The sequence below is a fragment of the Aythya ferina genome (assembly GCF_964211825.1).
Source record: "Aythya ferina genome assembly, chromosome: 2".
Lineage (NCBI taxonomy): Eukaryota > Metazoa > Chordata > Aves > Anseriformes > Anatidae > Aythya > Aythya ferina.
In genome coordinates, this window is record NC_140297.1 from 133447854 (window position 1) to 133470172 (window position 22319).

Sequence of the window (22319 nt, forward strand, 5' to 3'; positions counted from 1 at the left end):
TTTATAGAGAGATTGTATTCTTTGAGCTAATGTAGTGGTTATGTATGTTGAGGATAGTTCAGAAAGAAGTTTGTGACAACTGTGAACTTTATGTGGCTCTCAAGACTCTGTTAATTCATTTTTAGGGCCCAGGAATTCATTTATCGGGCCCAGGGGGGTTCTGTGTGTGTCAGTGAAGCAGCTCAGAAAGTAAAGCTTCATATCTCTTACAGCAATGAAACTTAGCCCAGGCACTTGAATAAAGAGATGTAGCAAGCTTATAGTCAGGGATGTGTTATGGCTGTAGCCCTTGTTAGAATTAATCCAGTGATGTTCAGCAGGATTATAAGTGCATGGATAGTGACCCTTTACATTGCGGTATTTAATCCTCTTTTTAAGATTATACAGAGATAACATCAAACATTTTAAGCCTTAATCAATATGTTTAGTAGCTAAACTGGACATTTATTTTGAGTAGCAAAAAATAAAATAAAAACGGGGGAGGAGGGGGGAATTGGGGGCTGCATACCACGTGGTGGTAAATGGTGCCTATAGGACATACAGTTCCTTGTGCACTAATAGCTAGGGTTTGAGCTACTGGAAATATATATATTTATATATTATTTTATTATAGCATGTTTCTATGCTTCCTCAGCAGCTGTTTTTCTTTCTCATGTAGACTTTCTTGCAAATAAGATCAAGAAAGTACTGGTGTTTTGCTTTTGACATCTCTGGTTATGAAAACTCGGTCCTCCAGATGAGTATCATCACTTTAATGACTTGCTGTAACTGCCGTCCCCTCCCCTCCTTAATCAAGATCGGACAACTTGTTTAGTTTAAGTTTTGGTTATTCTCTGCCATGCAGATGTAGGGTTTTCTGGCTTACAAAGATGGGAGTCTCCCATTCCTTGAAACTTGGATTTTTTTTTCAGTATTTCTTTGAATAATTTCTAGTTGCATGACCTTTTTTTTTTTTTTTAATCAGCTTATGATTTTTTTTTTTTATTCTAATGAGGTAAAACAGTGTTGGTGTAATCCCATCCTACAGCAAATCTGTCAGGCCCTCTGCTATGTGACTTCTTTACTGTCCCTGCTTAGTTTCACACAGCCTGTGTTTATGCTCTCTCTCTGTCTGGTGCAGCATTGCCTGCGCTCTCAGAAGCCTGAGGTTTTTTACAAGCAGTATTTTATTTCAGTAGCCGTTACATTTGTTTCCTATGTGTTCCCACGTATTTCTAGATTATTATCAAATTTACATTAGCCTTAATTCTTGTTAGACTACTCTTTCTTTGTCTTTATGCTCCCAGTAATGCTCTTCGTGTTCTGTCCTTTTCTAGTATATGGCAATCTACCACCAGCACCTTCCACAATGTCACTAATGCTATTTTTGTCACTACTGGAAACACTTAGATGATAAATTGCTTTTTATCTATTTATTATTTTTATTTCTGTGGCTGCATCATAGTAGTAGTTTGCCTGTTAAAGGAAATTTCCTGAGGGGATAAGCTTTGGTTTGTACTTCTCGTCTTTGACTGTGCAGCAGCATTTGTCCTCTGTCCAGAACAGCCTTCAGAGGGTAATAGGTGTTTCTATTTCAACTCTCTCGATAAGATCCTTCATCTTGTACAACATAACTTGGCTGGCTTTTCTTCCTGAAGGCTTTGTTTACCTGGAAGAAAGACCTGTCCAACTGTGAGTGTTACTCAATGTGCATCAGGCAATTAAGTTTCTTTTTTTCTTTGTTGTTTTGGACCTTGAATGAAAATCACAAACATGATGTGAGCAAGCTGTCTCTTCTTCCAGGAGAACCAACCCAGATCAAGCCTGATTTGACAATAACCTTTTAGTCCTGTTCAAAAATGTAGTAGCTGATTTGAATGGGTACTGATTGAAGTAACTGATAACTGTCTGAAGCATTGTCTTTTTTTTTTTTTTTTGATGTATTCCTAAAAAATAAGTTACTAGAAAAACAATTGATAAATTTTCCTAATTTGACTTAGAAAATGGAATGATTTTTCCCCCTATTAATTCTGTATCAGCTCTTAATTCCTACTTAAGCAAGGATGGGGAGGTCTGCAGCTTTGGAATCTTTAAACCATGAAGTGACCAGAAGTACTTAATTCAACTAGTTTGATCAAAAGCCATTTTGAGTACAAAATATGATGAAAGATCTCCTTCATGTATTGTTGTTACTAAAAGTGATGTCTATTTAAAAGAAAATGCTTTTTTTTTTTTTTTTTGCAGCTGCATATATTTTATTTTTCTAAATAGTATTTGACTTGCGTGTTAATGCAGTATTTTATTTACAGCATTCTAAAAAATTTAGAACTGTAATCATTGCTGTGTACATGTACCTAGGTGTACCATATTGTCAAGAATTTAATACAGGCCTTTATTATAAAAGGATGTTGATTTTTACAGGGGCAGCAGAAGCAGAACATTGGGGCACTGATGGTAGGGATGTAGTTGTGTACTTGTCGCAGAAACATGGAGTCCTGCAGCCAAAGCCAAGCCTAACTCCGTTTCATGTCCTTGATACGTTGGTAGCTTCCTGGCATTGTAATGTCTTTTTTCCTGGCCATTGTCGTCATTTTTTTTTCCCCTGATGGGGAAAGATACAAAGCTAAGTGTAGTCAGTTTTCACTTCAGTGTTATCAGGCCATTGGTAAATGTGTACACCAAATTCAGTTCATAGCTTAGGAGCAGGCAGGGCCAGAAATTCAGGTTAGGGCCGGGTCTATGTCTTGCAGATAAATCAGCACCTGAAACCTGAAGCCTAAGTAGGTTAGGCAATGAGCTGTCTGCCCTGTCTTCCTGGGGACTTTGACACAGTTTTTGTTTTTATTTATTTATCTTGATTTGTGCACACTAAGAATACAGTTAAAAGGAAACAAAACCAAAATAAAACAACTCAAAGCAATACCCCAAGCATTTTAGACCTATGTAAGTCGAGTCATAGAACCACAGAATGGTTTGGGTTGGAAGGGACCTTCAAGATTGTCCAGTTCCAACCCCCTGCTATGGGCAGGGACACTTCCCACCAGACCAGATTGCTCAAATCCCCATCCAATCTGGCCTTGAACACCTCCAGGAATGGGGCAGGAGGACAATAGGGGGAGGAAAAAAAAATATATATATAAAAGTGATTGTGATTTGTCAGTTACAGAAATATGCCTAAACTAATTTTTTCATGTATGATCAGAACTAGAGTGCAGATTGTAGTTTCTTATAAAGAGTTTACTTTAGTTGCTGCAGAACTGATTGCGTGTGTTGCTTGCTTAATGCCTTCCATATCAGCAGTCTTTAAAGGGAGGCTCCCAAGATGATCCATTTAGGTGTAGGAAGAAAATCCTAGGACTTGTGTTTTATCTGAAATAATAGGAATACAGTGCCAGGGAGATAGCCAATGGGACCTGTGATTCCTGCTAGGGTGAAAGGCTGGAACACAGAAGATGTGCCTTTGGTAGAAGAGGATCAGGTCAGAGAATACTTAAGTAAGCTGGACATTGATAAATCCATGGGCCTTGATGGGATCCACCCACAAGTGCTGAGGGAGCAATCAGATGTGATTGTGAGGCCATTCTGTATAATCTTTGCTGAGTTGTGGCAACTGGGATAATGCCCAAAGACTGTTGGAAAGCAAATGTCACTCCTACATTCAGGAGGGACAAGGAGGATACAGGGAAGTACAGGCCAGTCAGCCTCACCTTGATCCCTGGGAAGGTGGTGGAACAGCTAATGCTGGAAACTATTTCCAGGCACAGGAAGAAGAAAATCATCAGGAGTTGTCAGCATGGATTCACCACAGGCTAGTCATATTTGACCAGTCTGATAACTTCCTGTGATGAAACAGCTGACCTGGTACAGGTCAGGGGAGAGCAGTGGATAATATCTTTCCGGACTCTGACAAGGCCTTTGACACTGTCCCCCGTAAGATTCTCAGAGGGAAGCTGCTGAAGTATGGGCTGAATGAGCAGACAGTGAGGTCTACCAGGTCTAGTCCTGTTTCATGTCATCGTTAATGGTCTGATGGTGAAGAGTGCATACTCAATAAATCCATGGATGACAGACACACAATAGTCATATTGCTATCTAGAGGGGGACATCAACAGGCTAGAGAAATGGGCTGATGGAAACCTCATACAGTTCAACAAGGAAAAGTCCTGCACCTGGGGAGGAGTAACCGCAGGCACCAGTACATGCTGGGGGCCACCCAGCTGGAAAGCAGCTTGACAGAAAAGGACCTGGGGGTCCTGGTGGACACCAAGTTGAACATGAGGCAGCAATGTGCACTTCCTGCTAAGAAAGCTAATGCTGTTATGGGCTGCATCAGGCTAAGTGTTGCCAGCAGGTCAGGAGAAGTGATCCTTCTCTTCTACTCAGTGTTGGTGAGGCTGCATTTGGAGTACTGGGTCCAGTTCTGGGCCCCAGTGCGCAAGAGACATGGACATACATGCACTCAGAGGAGTCCAGTGAAAGACCATGAAGAGGATGAAGGTCAACATGGTCCTGGGCAACTGGCTGTCATTGTCCCTGCTTGAGCAGGAGTTGGACCAGATGCCCTCCAGAGGTCCCTTCCCACCTCACACATTCTGTGATTCTGAGGGGAGGTGGAATTAAACTTTAGTAATACTTAACATGGTCTTGCACCTCATACGGTTTCAAGAGGGGACAAGGGGGTATTGTGCAGCATGGGGTGTGTGTGGGGGTGGGTGTTCCATAGTGGCACCTTTCATATATTGAAGGTAATACTAATAATGCAAGCATGAGTGAACAAGAGCATGGCAGAGCTGATGCTTCTCCTACCTCAGGTATGAACTCTTTGTCAGTCATATTGTGAGGTAAAAACAGTGACAATTTAATCAAATCTGACAAGAAGTGGACCAAAAGAAAAATCAAAAATATCAAGAAGACTATTTCAAATACAGATCACCATCTTTAATGATTAACCTCATCTCTATTATATCTTGAGATATTAGCTAATGATAATGTGAAGCACCATCATGACTACCAAGGCATTTGTAAACTAAGCATCTAAAACACAGAGTCTAACCTCTCAATTCTTTTCTGCATTGTTTAAAGTTATGTGGTTTGCAATCCAGTACTCTACAAGATTTCACTATGTGATAGTGATAAATCTTCAGAGAAACCCCTCCTGAGATTCCTTACATAATAACAAAAGGAAAAAAAAAAAACACATATACTGGGGAAACACTTGTTCTTTCTGGTGTGGTAAAAATGTCTGACATAATACATGGAAAAGAATATGGCAACTAAAATACATTTCTTTGTTAGCAATTACTGTTAGAAAACACACAGAAAGTAGTACTGAAGATCTGAAGAAAGAAGTACCAGAACAAATTGCACTGTATGAGGTTTGCTTGGATGTAAATATAGATGTTTCTAACATCCCTCAGTTTATGGTATTTGCTAGATTCTGTTTTGATAAGGAAATACACAAAGAACTAAGCCACTAAAGGAAAGATGCACCAGAGAAGAGATATTTGTACCAGTAAATGACTTATAAAAACATTTTTTATGGAAAACTGTAACCACTGATGGAGTGCCTGGTTTGACTGATGTTTAAAAAAAAATAATAAAAAAATGGGGTTGGGGAATTACCAGGTAAGGTTAGAGATAGCACCAGATGTGAAATTGACTCACTGCATCATTACAGGCTATTACAGAAAGGAAGTTGGAGCCAGAAGTGCACAAAGTGCTGCAGGATGTTATTGATGTGGTTAATGATATGGAAGCAAGACCTTTAAGTAGCAGTATCTTTACAATACTTTGCTGATTATCTCATGGCAACATGCTGTCAAACAATGATGAATTATGTATTTTTCTTTCACAAAGCAACAAGTGTTATGTATTTGCTGACCTTCTGTTACGACAAGTGGCTGTCAGTAGTATACTACCCAGCAGATATTTTACAAACAGCAACACCAACAAAAAGACAATGTGTCCCTTCTGCCCATTAAAAGAGGTGCTTTGATGTTGAGAAAGTAACTGCTTTTTGCAAGAAATCTGTGCCGTGGAGCATTTTGAAAGTGAATGTTTGGAAATGTTTCCATGCTTATGTGCTTTTGTTGCCAGAAAGGATGTAAATGTGCCACCTGTATCACATCTGCATCACCTCTCATATCTGTACTTTTAAACTAGGAAACAATTTCCTAACCTGATGAGTTTTTCCTAACCTGATGAACTTAACCTTGTTCAGTAGGCTATGAACCTATTTGTTAAAAATACAAAAGTGCAACACCTTTCACTGATTTGCAAAAACAACTGATTGTCATCGGTGAAGGTGGAAATGTACTAGCCACATCTGACAAAAAATATATGCATAATTGATGGGAGTCAAAAATGACTTATGATTTAGTAAGTGCAGCCAATAACGTACTTCTATTTGGATCTGTGTATCTTTGTGAATTACGTTTTCCAGCTATGACGGATATTAAAATCAAGTATTGAAATAAACCGAATGTATAGTCTACTTTATTTCTAGCTTTGTTTCAGGTGTAGTAATTTGAAGGGAAGGGATTGATGCGGTGTGCATGTGCGTCAAGTGGTGGGATGCCCCAGCTAAGATCAGAGCCCCAGTATGTTAGTTGCTGAAGGGTAAGATGGGGTGGTCCCCGCAAAGTACTTGCTGCCTCAATGGAGGAGGAAGGCGATTGGTACGTGGACCAGCAGAAAGCTGGTTGCAAGTCCTAGAACAGAATTCAAATTTTCTTTGTCTAAATCACCTGTGGTGCAGCTGTGGCATCTTGATTTTCAAACATATAAGCATTTTGGACACATTCACTTGAAGTTGTGGGTGCTCAGCTCATCTGAAATCAGACCATGGGCATAGTTTCTAGAGATAGATAGGAACATTGATGTCACAGCTGATTTTTTTTTTTTTTTTTTTTTTAAGCAAGTAACTGTAAGGGTGCATGTATTCATAAAATGTATTCTAAACATACGCATTACTGAAGTGCCTTGGCATGCTCAAAGATGTAAGGTGAGACAAATTTGCAAAGTAAATTTTTTTGACTGGTGTTATGAAATACTACTGAATTGTCATACAGGAGTAACATTTGGTAATTTGGTGATTAGTTGAATACTTTATTTTATAGTTGCAACTAACACGCAGAGACAAGTACTTTTTAATAAGCATCTGTGTGCTTTTTCTTTTAGGCTAAAGCCTAAGCCTCTGACATGGCCACAGCCTCACCAAGATCTGATACAAGTAACAACCATAATGGCAGGTTACAGATGCAAGTAACAGGCAAGTAGTGATTTTTGTCATGGTGATTTTTACTGTGAAATATACATATTATAAAAAAATAAATAAATTTGAAACCAGTGTGAAAAATAGATCAGTGTAGTCAATATCTTAATTAACTGGAAGGTTATGAATATGAGTATGACTATAACATGCGTAGATGAATTGCAGCTAGGTAGAAATGGTGGAAGGAGTTAGGTGACAGAATTATATGAGCTTTTCAAATGAGAAAAAAATAAGTTGCAATGCAACAGTAGGGAAAAATGTAAGGAATTGTGCTTGGGAGCAAGTAGCTAATGGCACAAAATCTGTAGAGCGGAACATATGTTACTCTAGTCTTACAAGAAAAGATCGGCAGTTTGAATGAACTGCAGTGAAAATGAGTGCAATGTTGCATATTGTGACTGTTTACTTTTTTCCTCCTAATGTGTTTGTTCTCATAGTTTGAGATAGATTTTAGTCATTCCAGTATCTACTGGAAGGGAGACAGTGGTCTACAAACAACTCTGAAAATTTCTGACTGCGTTGGGGATGCTTTTTTTTTCCTAATTAATGCTGGACAGGCCACATAGGTGAATGTATTTTGCTATTCGTGGATAAGAACTGGTCAGGAATGTGATAATCGGCATCAATCTTAGCTGTTCTTTTTATGGCATGGGAAAGCAGAAGAAATACCCATTGTAGTCCAAAGATAAGCAGGATGAATCTAGGCTAACAAGCTTGACAATTGCTGTATCACTGTCTTAATTACCCAAATGTAAAAAATGTTATCAGCAAGTAGTTAGATATTATGCATAAATATATATATATACACATTTATATGTGTGTGTGTGTGTGTATATATATGTATGCATATGTATATGTGTTATTTTATCATTGATACATAACCTGAACTTTTCAAGGGTTCCTGAGAAATCTGGGAACCCTGAAGTAAGAAAGAATGCATGACTAAGAATATATTGAGTCTATCTTGACTAAAACTTGAAAAGCATCAGGAGGATACCATGTCTTAAAAAATACCATATCTGAAGAAAGATGCAGCGCGCTGGGTGGTAGAAAGAGGACCAGGTTATCTGAGAAAAAAAACAAACAAACATTGTTGTCCCCAGAATGGATATTTTCATTAATGAAATGAGAGGAACCTTCTGTGCGAAAATTGATTAACCTTGCGTAAGGATCAGGTAACTTGATAACATGACAAATTGTCATAATCAAGTATAAGTAATAGCATAGATGGGGCTACCTAGATCAAGTGTATAAATAACCGTAACAAACTGAGTTACATAAATGACCTGTAACTTCAGAACTGGGTATGCAGAAATGATCATTCTGATACCCTGTACTGTACTGCACTGCTAATTATATAAGTAGTTCTGTATTTTCCTGGCACTGGAGCTTCTCTGACTTCGAGATCTGGTTCAAGGATTGAAGTGGACAGAAATTCGTACAATTTTTAAGATTAGTTTTCTGAAAGTTTGGTTCTCTAACCAGCCTTTATTGCAAGATCAGAGGAATGCCAGTGGCAGTACAGAAAAAGAGGTGGGAGGCAGAGGAGTGTCAACTGTGGTTTTTGTTCAGATTTTTTTGCTGTTGCAGGATCTAGATTTATATTTCAAGACCTGTAGTTGAAAAGCACTTACATAAAGGAAGCAAGCAGCTTATGCTCATTTTGTAGGCAGGGAAATTCATATGGAGTGGTTTTGGTTTAGATAGTTACAAGCTTGTTGCCAACAAATTATACCATCATTATTTTTTCAAACAGTCTTAGTGAGTTATCTTGTTTAGTCAGTTCTTTTTGAAGTCTTTTTGCTAATATTTTGTGTTTATTCCTATTTTTTTAAGAAGTCCTTACCAAAAAATGGTACTATTCTCTGTGCTTGTCAGGGGACTGAAAACTTAATGACTTAAAGCATAATCAAAGAAAAGGGGGAAAACTAAAAGGAAGCTTGTATATTCTGACAGAATAGCTTTATTTTAAGAACTGTTGCAGTTGCTTTTAAAAAGCAAAATATGGAGGAAAAAACAAATGTGGAATAAGTAGGGGTTTTTGAAGCTGAAAAAGGTATCAATTTCAGATGAAAAAATATGGCCCGTGTGTGGAATCATGTTTCTAATCTTTTACATTTAATCTTTCATCAGTATCAATGCTGCAGCTCCCTTTTATGACACGTGACACATGAATTAGACATGAATTTTCAAATGTAAAGGAGTTAAGTGTACACCTTTTAATTGAAATTAGGTAAAATTTTGTGGTCAATGTCTTTAGGGTCTTGGACAGTTGCATCCCACTGACTTTTTAAATAACTAATTAATACTTTCCAGAATACTGTAATCCAGAAATATATTACAAAACTTTTTTGTCTTCCTTTCAGACAGTTTAGTTAACTCCCACTTATTTCTGGAATAACAAGTACCAGGCAGAAAAGTAACAGGGAAGGATTAGTTCCAAGTGGCTGAAAGTATTCAGCTTTGCTTTAGGTTCAAAGTGAAGGGAAGGAGGATTGCATTGAAGTATAGGAGGAATAATAAAAAGCATAGCCAGCAGGTATGTACAGCTGTGAGCCTACTGATGTGTTCTGAAGAATGTGCCTGAAGTAGAATTTAAAATATTGGCAGCTTGGCTGCTGTTGGTTTTTATAGTAACATTATCAGCTGGGTGAAGAAGTGAGAGAACAGATTTATATTCAGGAGCACTGAGGACCTCACTAGTCATTTGGAGATAAAAAATAGCTTCTTTGGTCATTTGCTCTTTCTAATTGTTGAAGATTTAGCTGAAGCCTTAAGTTTATCTGCAAAGCTAAATAGGGGGAAATTTTGCTAAAGCAAACTAGGGGGAAATTTGAGAGTTATTTTCTTAATTTTAGCAAACTGATGTGTTAAAACAGAGGTTAACTGGACAGGTGGAATAGGCGAATAGATGAAGTGCTGCATACTGGCTTTGCAGGGAAACATATATAGCAGTGAAAAATTTATAACAGTGAAATTTTGTAATAGGTTTAAATTGCGTATACCTTCATAAGTACATAAAATTTAAAGTACTAAAGATTCTATTGAAAAACGGCAGCAACAAAACAAAAAAAAATGATAATCTTTCAGATGTATCATACTTAGCTATTTTTCAGTTAGAAAATAGAGGAGATGGAAGAGGAAGAACTGTGAGAAGATAAACAAAAGAAACCACATGATTTTCAGTTTTCTGTAAAATAATTGTTGTGCTCTTAACTATGTTATCAGTACATGGGTAAAGGAACATGTCAAGCTTGGTGTGAACTACCTGACAAAGTAGTTTTTGAAATTAAATGCTACCATTTTAGCATTGACCTCTTTATGTTCAGCAGCAGTAGAAAAGGTGAGGAGTAACATTGCTCTGCCATGTTCTATGCATTGTGTAGGTGGTACTTTTTCTAGTTTTCAGCAAGTATGCTGTTTTAGATAAAGCAATACATTTTATTAGTTTCTAGTGCCAAACTGAAACGGAAAAAGAATTGGTTTGGAACAACTTTCTACACGGAATTAACTGCAGATGGAGAAATCAAGAAAACAGCAAAATCAAGTAGTTCTTCAAATCCAAAGTGGGATGAACAGCTGACAGTGTAAGTAGGTTTTTTTTTGATTATTTAATACTATTTATTAGCCAGACCCTGCAGGCAAATATTTACTAGGCTTGGCTGCCTACATAATTTTTTTTGGCTGTTGATAACCACATGCAGATGTAAGATGCTGTTTATCTTAAATGAAAAGTCTTACTCAGTGCTTATGATGTTCCAAGAACATTTTTATTTTGTTTTGTTTTGAGGAGAGTGTTCTTGTATACAGCTACTGTCCACAGTATACCCTTAATATTTGTTTGTACTGTGGACCTTTCAAGTTTAAGATTTATCTCTAGAAGATCTGACTGTCATTCTCAATGTTAAAATGCAAAATTTCTCAGCTGGATAAATAGTAGTTATAAGGAAAGTCACTTTTTGTTTTAAATTTCCTAATGCAACGGATACACACACAAAAACAGTTTACTGCAAAATGGCCATGTAACTTATCCTTACGTTTGAGCAGTTTAATTTGGTTATGGTTTAATTTGCTTACTGTGCAGCAGGTGCAGATATACCTGACTATGACCCTATGAAGAACTGGCAAATCTTGCACAATGTAGTTGGCTAGAATGCATTATTATGCAACCAAGATTGTACTACTACAGATTTGGGTGTGGAAACAACACAGCTACTTTCAAGAGGTGTTGAACATGGGCTAGTATGCCTTACAGCATCTGACCTGCCTTTGTACAATAATAGCCAGTTTGTTAGTTAGGGGAACCTGGTTTGGTTCTGGAGAATGGGGAGAGGCACAATATAACTAACTTTGGGGGAACTGTTTACTTAGGAACTAGTGTTCCTAATAACTGCAGACCTGGGCTGAACCAGGTGGGTATTCCTCTGTCACATTTCTTGATGTTTCAGGTTTAGTAGTTTATTAGCCCTTTGTAGTACAGCAAAACTGAATAGAAAACATTGATTTCGAGGAGTTATTACTAGCACAAGTACAGAGCTGTCGATATTCACAGAGACCAGAGTTGTTGTTCAGGAGGCAGGTTTCATTTGACAAGATTTGGTGAGCTGATAGAAATGAAGTAATTTGATGTATACAGTAGAGCCAAACAAACTCACTCCATCATCAGTATTATTTAGGAATTGATTCTTATATGTCAGGTATTCTGTTCCCCTTTTCTGTCTGTCAGAAAGGTATCACTGTTTCAGTTGTCCAATCTATTTAGGAATAAGTGAACTCTCCAACTTAATAAGTTCCCATGACATGTATGGGGGTATGCATGAGCACCAGCAGTGTATTCTGTGTGTACTTTTCCTCCCCACTCCCCATTTCTTTTTTTTAAGCTGGTCTTTTAGTAAGTCTTCCATTAGAAGGTGGACTATTCAAATTATAAAAGCACACTTCCTCATAGATTTCTGCAAAAATGATCCATGTTGTCCAACATATTCAAGTGACTAAAGTTAGCTCTGTTGATGCGGCCTGGGGATTGTTTTTAGCATTATTTTTAGCAATACTGATATAACTTCATGTTTCTAGTTCTGACGGATATGTGACCTTGGACTTGCAGTACAACGTTTCTGCTCCATTTTTCACAGCACTCTTGCTGTAATAGACCCTATCTTGCAAAAACTTACACTCCAGGACCTAGCATTGTTTTCCTTCCTGAGCAGGGGGGAGATACTGCCAAGGCTTATTGTAGCATTACTGTAATTGGGACCTTTATCTTTCTGCTTTCCTCTAGTTTTTACTTTAGCTTTATCATTTGAGTTTTTTCCCCTCTGATTTTTGTGAGCATGCATTGTGATTTTATATATATATTTGTGATTCATAAGCAATGTTTTATCAACATTTTCATGGCAAGTTGACAGCTATGGAATGTATTCCTCCTGCTTGCAAGTAGTTGATTGGTTGTATTTTCTTTTCATTTTTAGTAATTGGTATTTTTCACAGACAAATATGCTTACTACCTTTTTATTCACATTAAATAATGTGAGTTTTTAGTTAGAATTCTGGAATAGTGAGGAATAAGGAAAATATGTCTTTCATAAACCAAGTAAGATATGTTGTTATATAACTGAGCTTTGAGCTTAGGGTAGGTTTTTCTGATACTCCCCAAATTCCTTATGCTATTATAGTAATGCTCTTTAATTGATCTTAAGGATAAATATTATAGTGTTTTCAGTGCTTAGTTAATTAAAAATTTCCCCTAACGGTACAAAAACCACTTTCAGTCAATTATTATCAAGAAATAACAATAAATATGAGAAAGTGAATTAAGATCAAATACTCCTAATAACACGAATGAATACTTTAAAATTTGTATATATTTTTTAAAAAATGTATTTTATATGCAGGAATGTGACTCCACAGACTACGCTGGAATTTAGAGTGTGGAGCCATCACACTTTAAAAGCAGATGCTTTATTAGGAAGAGCCACTGTAGACTTGAGACAAGCTTTGGAAATACACAATAGAAAATGTAAGTTATCCTGAAGGATATTTTAAGTAGAATTATTATTACTAATCTATATATCAAAACTGGCAATCAGACTACTAATACATGTAATTACAACTGATTTTCAGTTGATGTCTTTCCTTGTCTCTTCTGGACATGTCTAACTGTGCTATAGAGAGAAATTTGAATGTAACAATGGGATATAATAATTTTGAAACATACACCAGAGTACAAGTTACTACAAACTAAGTAACCACAGTAGTGATTAATTGAAATGTTTTGTGGCAAACTAATATCTAATTTGCTAGAAGATCTGTTTTAGACTTGTTTTTAAAACAAACAAATAAATCTAAAGTTTTTGAAAAGCCATCATTGTTCCTGTTTTCCTTCTTTGGAATTGTTAATAGAAGGGCTGTATATTTTTCTCTAATAATTTAGCTGCCCAGAGAGCAGTAGAAACCATTGATAAAAAAAAAAAATTGAGAAACTTATTTTTAGCATATCAGTGATTGTTGTGTTCTACGTAACTTTTAACTTTTGTTGTCTTTAATAGAATTAAAACAGGTCTTCTTTATCTAATTCACTTTTAAATTTTTTTTTCATGAATGCAAGAAGATGGTGAATCCACACTTTAAATTCCGCTCCAGAGTGGCAGTAGAATTCCAGCTAAACCAATTTCTAACCTTTCTCACAAGCTAGATACACAAATCTGAGAGCTATGTTTAGGGAGGTGGAGGAAAGGAGATCCCACCCAGCCCCCTCACCCTGCTTCATTTTTCTGATTCTTACAGAAAATCGAAACAGAATGCAAAATCAAGTGGAGTTTCTTCAGCAGTACAAAAAAGATTCCTGACCAGGATTTCATAGTTAAGCAGAAAAGTTGCATATTTTTTAATTTATTTTTTTTTTTAAAGTGATTTCTAAAAAGACATTATAGTGAAATAAAATACTATTTAAATATTCATTCTGACATTACATGACCATATTTTTAAATACTTTCTAACAGAATTAAAAAGTGATTGCAAAAAGAATTGTATCTTCCGTACATCTAATGCATGATATTTTATGCTTTAACTGTGTCAGAAGAAACTGGATTGTAATAGTAACAGCAAACAAAATAGTTAATATTTTGTTGCTGTAGATACAGGGATTGTAGGATCCAATAACCTGGCAAATTCTTTCAGGAAATGGTTGACTGAGTTAGCTGTACATTGCACTAAAGGTAATTTATGTGCAACACTTCTGATTTTGATGTGTCGACAGTTTGACACATGCTGGATTATCAAGTAATTCAGTGACAGAATAATCTGATCAGTATCCTTCAGTGTTTCAGTTATTTGTACCTAATGTAAAATGCAGTACTTGAAAGGTGCTTTACTGAAGAAAATGTAAAGAGGATGTCTTCTAAATGAAGAAATTTTAGAATTAGTGCTATTACTTCCTCCTGCTAAGCACTGTTAGTAGTGAATTGCTACCCACACCCCTCCCAACTTTCTTGCAAACTCAGTTGGAGTACAGTGAACAGTTGGTCTGGTTTTGGAAGTTTACCTTTTAAAACAATACAAAGTAAACCAATCATCCTTTGCAAAGATGACAATTAGGAATATATATCCTAACAGCTCTGTGGTGGGCTAGTTTCTTCTCCCTTTTCTTTTGCTACCATTTTCTAAAATGCGGATCTCAAACCCAATAATTCTGTAGTAATTTGGCAGCTTTGTGCTTGCTCCAGTGAAATCCATTTGTAACATAGCAGTGGGTGTCTGCTAGTAACAGTTGCCCCACTACATATAGTTGAATCTGTTTTTTGAAATAACAGATGTCAGTATTGACCGTAGCAAAGTCTTGGGGACATCTCGTAACAGCTGATGGTAGCATTCCCTGTTTTCATGTTTATTGTTCATTTATGATGTTTATTAAAAAATTAAAAAAATAAGAAAATGCTGGCTAGTTTAATGCATAGAAGTGCAAGTTGCATAGGGAGCTTTGACTTTAGCCTGTAACACTGTCATATTGAGGGAAATATGCTGATACATCTTGAAAAAAATAATCCTTTAATCTGAGACAACAAATATTAAAAGGCCGTAACCGTTTTAACCTGATTAATGTGAACTCATAGCTTACTGTGTTTGCATTTCTGACGTGTAGTTTTAAATTCTGTACCAGTAACAGTTGATTTAGGGAGAATTATGCAACATCCACAGCATGTTTTACCTCTGGTTATGTATGTCTACGTGTGTATGCATTGCTTACCAGTTATATTGATTTTTTTTTACTGCACCATGTACATGTGTTTTGTGTTTTGTTTTCTTGTATATCTCGAAACAAAAAGTTTTTCAGTTCCTCATTTAATTTTTGATTGCTTCAGGTATCCTCTCATACTGTTTAATCCTTGGAGTTGGAGTCTGTGAAAATGCTCCTAAGAACTTACTAAAATATATATATGTATATATATTTAAATAGAAAAGACTGTGTGGAGTCTTTGTATTTATTTTTTCCTCAAAGTGATGTTCTTTTTAGTTGTCTCTTAGAACTACTTTTGGAAGGTGATAGAAGAAATGAACATAAGCTCTGGTTGTAGGATAAAGTTCCCTGTGACTTGTAACATGTAGTATTTGGATGTGTAGTTCAGAAGTTTTTTGACTTTAAGCCTTCCTGTGTTATGTAAATAGTGCATGGTTTCAGAAGGGCTTAGTGGAAAAAGAAAACCTGGGAAATCATTTACAATAAAGTGCTGAAAATACATGAATTCTATAGTATACCTAGAATATGTTACGTAAATGGACAGTTTATTTCTGTAATATACTGTGGTTTTACCCACAGCTGGTGTAAATTTACACAGTTTCATAGTGAACTGTGGTGATTCAAATCATCTGAACATCTCACGTTTCATTTTGTGCAACTAAATATATTTTTTGTTGACAGTCTTTTTTTTAACATTGCTTAGAATTTAATCTTTCCTTTATCCCTTCTCTTCTCTTCTCCTACCCACCCCAACTCCGTTTCTAGTGGAGAAGGTGAAAGAACAGTTGAAGCTATCTTTGGAAAACAAGAGTGGCATGGTGCAAACAGGTGAACTGACAGTTGTGCTAGATGGTTTGGTGGTTGAACAAGAATCTCTTACAAATATCAGTTCACCAGCAACCAGTAAGTTAAAACAATTCAACTGGATTGTAATATTTTGATTAATATTTCAAACAGATGTGGTGGAATATTTCTGTTGATTTTTGTTTGTTTACTGTTCAGTAGAAGTTCAGCAAAATGGCGAAGCTGTGCATGAAAACAGTGATGCAAGAAGTACAATAAGGTTGGAATTTATTTTTGTATTTTAAACTCTATGTGACATATATCAGCAAATTTATCTGTTAGCATTTTTTTTGTGTGAATGGGAGTGATTTTCACTGTCAAGCCCTTAATTATTTTACCACAGGCTTTAGAAATACAGTTTGTATAATAATTACATAATGTAGTTTGACAGAAATTAAATTTGCAACTTTCCTTCCTCTCCTGTTAGAGCCTGCTCTCCAGTAGTTTATGATTGCCTCTTGGAAGTGTAGCCCTCTGAAAACAGATTTCTTGTTGGCTGAAATTTTATGAAATCCTGGGAGCAGTGGCTCACTGTGATTTTGAGTACTTACTACATTCTTTTTTTTTTTTTTTTCTTGCTGTTTAAGAGATATTTCTGTTCATGTGTACCAACTTGTTGCAATGTACCATTTGAACGGAAGGAAGAAGAAAAAAAAGCATAAATGACTTCCCCTTTGCCCGGTTCCTTTTTTAAGGTTGTTATCAGGAAGTTGTTGAACAGACTTGTATTGCATTTAGGAAGCAAAAGTATTCAGAACACTAAGTCAAAGACTTTGCCTGCTTCAACCTGAAGTGGCAAGAATACGACTTTGGGATCAATTTAGAGCTTTGTTCTTGGTGCCTCCATTTTTATGCCAGCTGATGGAGTGCCTGCAGAGAAATAGGTGTATCCTGTTTGACCTCTCACTGTTAGTGAGTCAAGTAGGTCAATATTCACATCAAATTAACATTACTTTTTAGTTTTTAACACAGGATGCAATGAAAAAGCATACAGTTGCTATGCATTTGAACGACAGGACACATTTGTAGTTGTATGCTTGACTTGATTCTTCTTTTGAACATAAGTTCTCCCATAGGTGCACAATAAGAGGGAGTGAGGATAAAAAATTACTTACCCTAATTTGCTTTAGAAAGGTTTGGGACTATGCAAAGTGAATTGAAATGCATACGCGTAACACTTTGAAACATGAGTAGCAATTATTTGTTTTCATTCAACTGTTACTGCTCCCAGTGTAGTTTTTACTGTCACGTTTACTTGATGTTTGTATTCTGATTACAACAGTTTTCCATATAAATTTCCAGCGGTTTTGATTTACAGTTTTAAAACAAAAAGGTTTCTAGTCTAGAATTGACAAGAGATTGTATTTTAATTATCTGTTAATGCTACTCATCTTGTCGGGTAAGATAGCATGGAAATTCTATTTCTTCCTTTCATATTCTGCAAAGTGGGACTCGTAACAATTCTCATGTTTTTTTGTTATATATTTAACTTGAATTTTTAGCCACTACTCCTTGCAAAGATGGGGAGTTGGCACTGAATGTAATTTTCATAATATGTGATTCTGGTGGGTGGCTTTATGCATTCTGGGATAGATTTAAGTAAAAGTAGTGTAGTTGAACAGCACTTTGCATTCATAGGCCCTTACAGTACATGTATTTCATTGCAGCCATTCAAACACAGAGCTTCTTGTGTATATCTGTCCACATACTCTCCCATCCTGCCTATACATAGAGAAACTTCTTTTACTGAAGGAGTTTTCTTACTTATGTTATTACTAGAAAAAAAATAGAGATATGACAAAATTATTGTTCCAGTTGCTTAATGAGAGAAAAAGTTATCCTGCTCATAGCTGCTGCTTTGGAATGGTTCCTAAGGCATTTTTGGAAGATGTGGCAGGCACATTGGTCTGCCCAACTCAATTCTAATATGCCATTACAAAGTAAAAGATGAACAGGAAATTAAAAATCTTATCTGTTTTAAGTATCTAAAATTCTTCAAAACAACATTTGTATGTTGTTCCTTAATTGTTTTCGTCTTGCACTTGACTGTTACCTAGGCTGCATACATGGTATTATAAACTGTTGTGAATTTACCACGGTTTCTTTGTGTTTCTTTACCATGTAATAGTGTAGGATTTGTTTTACTTTGCCTAACTGTTCGACGTGTTTGTACTAATGTAAACCTATATATATTTTTTTCTTTATTTTTACCAAGATCTGCTTGTGATATTTCTAATGGGATAGACAATCAAGTACCTTCAAACTCTGTAGTACAGAATGCATTCTGCACAGAAACTATTAATGGAGACAGCTCACCATCTCCTACTCACGTTGCAGCGAGACCCAAAAATACACCAGTACCAAAACCACTTACAGCTCAGCCTGTCAACAGCACTGGTAAGAATGGGAGGGTTACGAGACCATGTACCGTAAGGCTTTTTTGTCTAGTTGAAATGAATCTGAAGTTGAATCACTTTTCCTGTACGTTTTTTTGTTAGATTTAAAAAATTCTGAAAGAATGTTTCTGGGCTTGAATTTATAATCTTGTGTTTTCACTTCCATGAATTTTTCTGGAGTAGGTCTATTCTTCAGTCTACCAACTTTCACACTTCCCTGTGAATTCTCATCTTGGATGAAGAAAGATGTAAAGCATCCAAATCTTCCTTCCCTATCCCAGATGACTAAACCATATTATGAGTTGTCAGGAGGAAAACTTAGGTTTCTTTCACAGAATTAATTTGAGTAACTTTAGTTAGGTTTCTTTTGCTATTGGATAAATCTGCTGTTTATTGCTGTCAGGGAATCACAGAATCATCTAGGTTGGAAGAGACCTCCAAGATCACCTAGTCCAACCTCTGACCCAACAGTAACAAGTCCTCCACTAAACCATATCACTAAGCTCTATATCTAAACGTCTTTTAAAGACCTCCAGGGGTGGTGACTCAACCAGTTCCCTGGGCAGCACATTCCAATGCCTAACAACCCTTTTGGTGAAGAAGCTTTACCTAATATCCAACCTAAACCTCTGCTGGTGCAACTTTAGCCCATTTCCCCTCGTCCTGTCATCGGGAACTATTGTGCTCTTAGTTGAAATGTGTTGTAGATTCTTTTTGCCTTCCATTTTAAAAAAAAGACATTCAGTAAAGTAAAAGAAGTGAAAAGCAAATATTTTTCATTATTTTTGTTCTTCAGAGAGAGCTTTGCATCTAATCATGACTATGCTTTCTAAGTGCTTTCCGTCTTTCCTCAGCTGATTGACTGAGATTAGAGTGATAGCAGAGCAAAAAGGTACTCTTAAATAGGAAGAGGCAAGCTGTTAATAAACAGGAGAATGGAGACTGTCAAGCTTCCTGTAATAGAGTGGGAAATGTGGGATGGTAGGAAGATGACGGAAATAATTATAAACTTTAAAAGGTAGTAATTAAATCAGGTCTTCTGTGAAGTGAATCTCTATTTAGAGAACTTGAACTCAATTCCCTTCTCTTTTCAGTTGAAGGCCAAAGAGCATATGTATTATTTAAGTGTTGTTCCCTTTTTAGGGAGAGAGATCCAATAGCTGAGAGATCCATTTTAAATTGGTATTCAGATAGTGTAATTGCAGAAATAATTGATTTGTTCAAATAGTAATATTGATGAAACCATACTACTGAGCTTGCACTAAGTCACTGTTACAACAGTTTTCAACTACTGTACCTGTTGGTGGAGACTTCTTTGAGACAAGATGTAGAATGAGTCTTCATGATCTGTTGATGACAGTTTTTTTGTTTTGTTCTTCTCACTGTTGTGCTTATCAGGATTGTCATTTTATGTGATGTTGCCAGAATTGCTTTTTCAGATCTGAATGATGAGGTAATCAGCTGATAAAATGTTTTATAGATCTGTTTTGGAGATCACCTTACTAAGAGAGACAACAATTTGTCAGTTACTTTGATCTCTGACTTCATTTTGGAATCTCATAGATCCTTTCACGTAGATGAATTGAAATTACTTTTTTAATGAAAGCTGAAACTTCAGCTGGCATTTTTTCTTATTTAAACAAAGCTGTTGGTAGAGAAAAGAGACATTTGAAGAAAACTGATCAGGTTGTCTGTAGTTATATATGTATTTTTTTAATCTCATGCTTTATAGTTGCTTGAACTAATATGAAGTCTTGATGTGGCTTGGTGTAGTTTAACCAGTTCTGTGTGAGATGGAAGTAGTGATATATTGCCCTGGAATAGTTCTGTTAATAAAGCAATGCCTTTACAGATCTTACAAATCGGCTGCTACCTGTAAAACCTTGCTCATCGTTATGCATGTGAAGAAACATATGTGGCCCAGTGATAATTCCTTAAAGAGATTGGCTTGCTAACTGGAATATATTACTGATTTCTATTTTATTGCTTGTAATTCTTTGATCTGCTTGTGTGTGTGTGTGTGTGTGTGTGTGCATGTGCAAGTGCTTTAGACGAAAATGAGATTTACAGTTTGCCAATATCTGGGAAAGCAAGAAATTGCTGACATTACAGAGCTATTGCAAGTAGTATGTAGAGTCTAGCTATTTATTTATTTGTGAGGATGCTATACATAAATAAGTAAACTCTTTAAAATGGTGTTCCATCATTTTATAGATACTAATCTATGGCTAATTTTTGCACATTTCTATCAATAAGGTTATGAATATAGAGAGCAATTGTAGTATTTTGGCCTCAGAATTGTAAGCTGATAGTATGCTATCAGCTAGAAAATCACTTGAAGTCTGCGTTGCATATTATATTTGGTCTTGAGGGAAAATACTTCCAACTCTAAAAAAGGTACGAACTGAGAAGCTTAAATAGAATTGTCACTGATGTTAGCCTGCTTTTTCTGCACCCCTAGTTGTGACTGATATTGCATTGCTTTAAATAAGGGCCTTGACTTTTAATGGGGGTCCTCTGACTACTGTACCTGATTTGTCTTGTCTGAGGCAAGGTCATGTGCTGAGATACTGTTCTGTTAAGCTCTGCAGATGATCGGTATTGATGTATTACTAGCCAATTGGGCTTGGGAGTACTTATGCCTTCTTAGCCCCTTTTTCCTGCCAAATCCATGTCTGCTTTAAACCTGTTATGAGATTATGCTTGCTTGAGTTGGATGACATTTGTGTTGTTCTTAAAAAGACAGAAATCAATTTAGTTTGATTCTAAAATAATTTTCTCAAGTCTTTGACCTATATAAATTACAAGTGTCATGGGTCGGACTGTGATGGAGTTTGTATGCTGCTGTATTTTAGATTTGTGACCAAAATAATGTTGATTACACAGTTATGTTTTAGCTGTGGCTGAACAGTGTTTGCGCAGAGTTAAGGCATTATCTATTTCTTACTCTGCCTCCCCCAGGTCAGTAAATAGATTGGGAGTATGCAGGAGGTTGGGAGACAACCAGGCAGATGACCTGAACCAACCACAGAGATATTCCATGCCTGTAGTGTTATGCCGAGCAATTAAAAAAGGAGATGAGGAAGTTTAGGGAGGTTAGCCATCTTTTTGCTGGGAACTGACTGGGTATCAGTCTACCCACTGAAGGTGGTGAATGATTGCCCTTACATCACTTGTTTTGTTTTGTCGTCTTTCTCTCTTCTGCTTCTTATTAACTATTTTTTGCTTTGACCATCAAGTTTTCTTGCTTTTACTCCTCCTTTCCTCTTGTCCCATCACACTGTGGGTGGGTGAGAAGTGTGAGTGAATGACTCTGTGGTACTTAGCTAATTACTTAAGTATGGTTAGCCCACAACAGTTAGCAAAATACAGATTTTTAGGACTTACTGACCTTGTTTGGGGTGTGAGGAGGAGTTTTTTCTAAGCCATACACAGGTGTTTTTTTGCTTAATTGTACAATTCTATATCTCAACTCTAAAAAATGGAAAAAAGTGTAAGAACTACCTCTTAGTTTAATGTATTTCATATAGTTATTTAGCTCCTAATATTTTTCTTTCATCTCATGCTAATAAAAATTCTTTTTTGAAGTTTGTAC

At 36.4% G+C, this 22319-nt stretch overlaps 1 protein-coding gene across 4 annotated transcripts in view; it reads left to right on the plus strand.

The window, feature by feature from the left end:
* Positions 1-22319, plus strand: part of WWP1 (WW domain containing E3 ubiquitin protein ligase 1) — a 61787-nt gene that overhangs the window by 15223 nt on the left and 24245 nt on the right. Inside the window, exons 2-7 of one of the 4 annotated variants that reach the window (XM_084508681.1) lie at positions 7159-7249; positions 10701-10839; positions 13144-13268; positions 16251-16388; positions 16488-16548; positions 18544-18725. In XM_084508681.1, the coding sequence (XP_084364807.1) occupies positions 7180-7249; positions 10701-10839; positions 13144-13268; positions 16251-16388; positions 16488-16548; positions 18544-18725 (715 nt within the window). In that variant the 5' untranslated portion in view covers positions 7159-7179. Of the gene's footprint in view, positions 1-7158; positions 7250-10700; positions 10840-13143; positions 13269-14091; positions 14111-16250; positions 16389-16487; positions 16549-18543; positions 18726-22319 lie in introns of those variants that run through there. The other 3 variants (XM_084508682.1, XM_084508684.1, XM_084508683.1) reach the window with 3 other exon arrangements.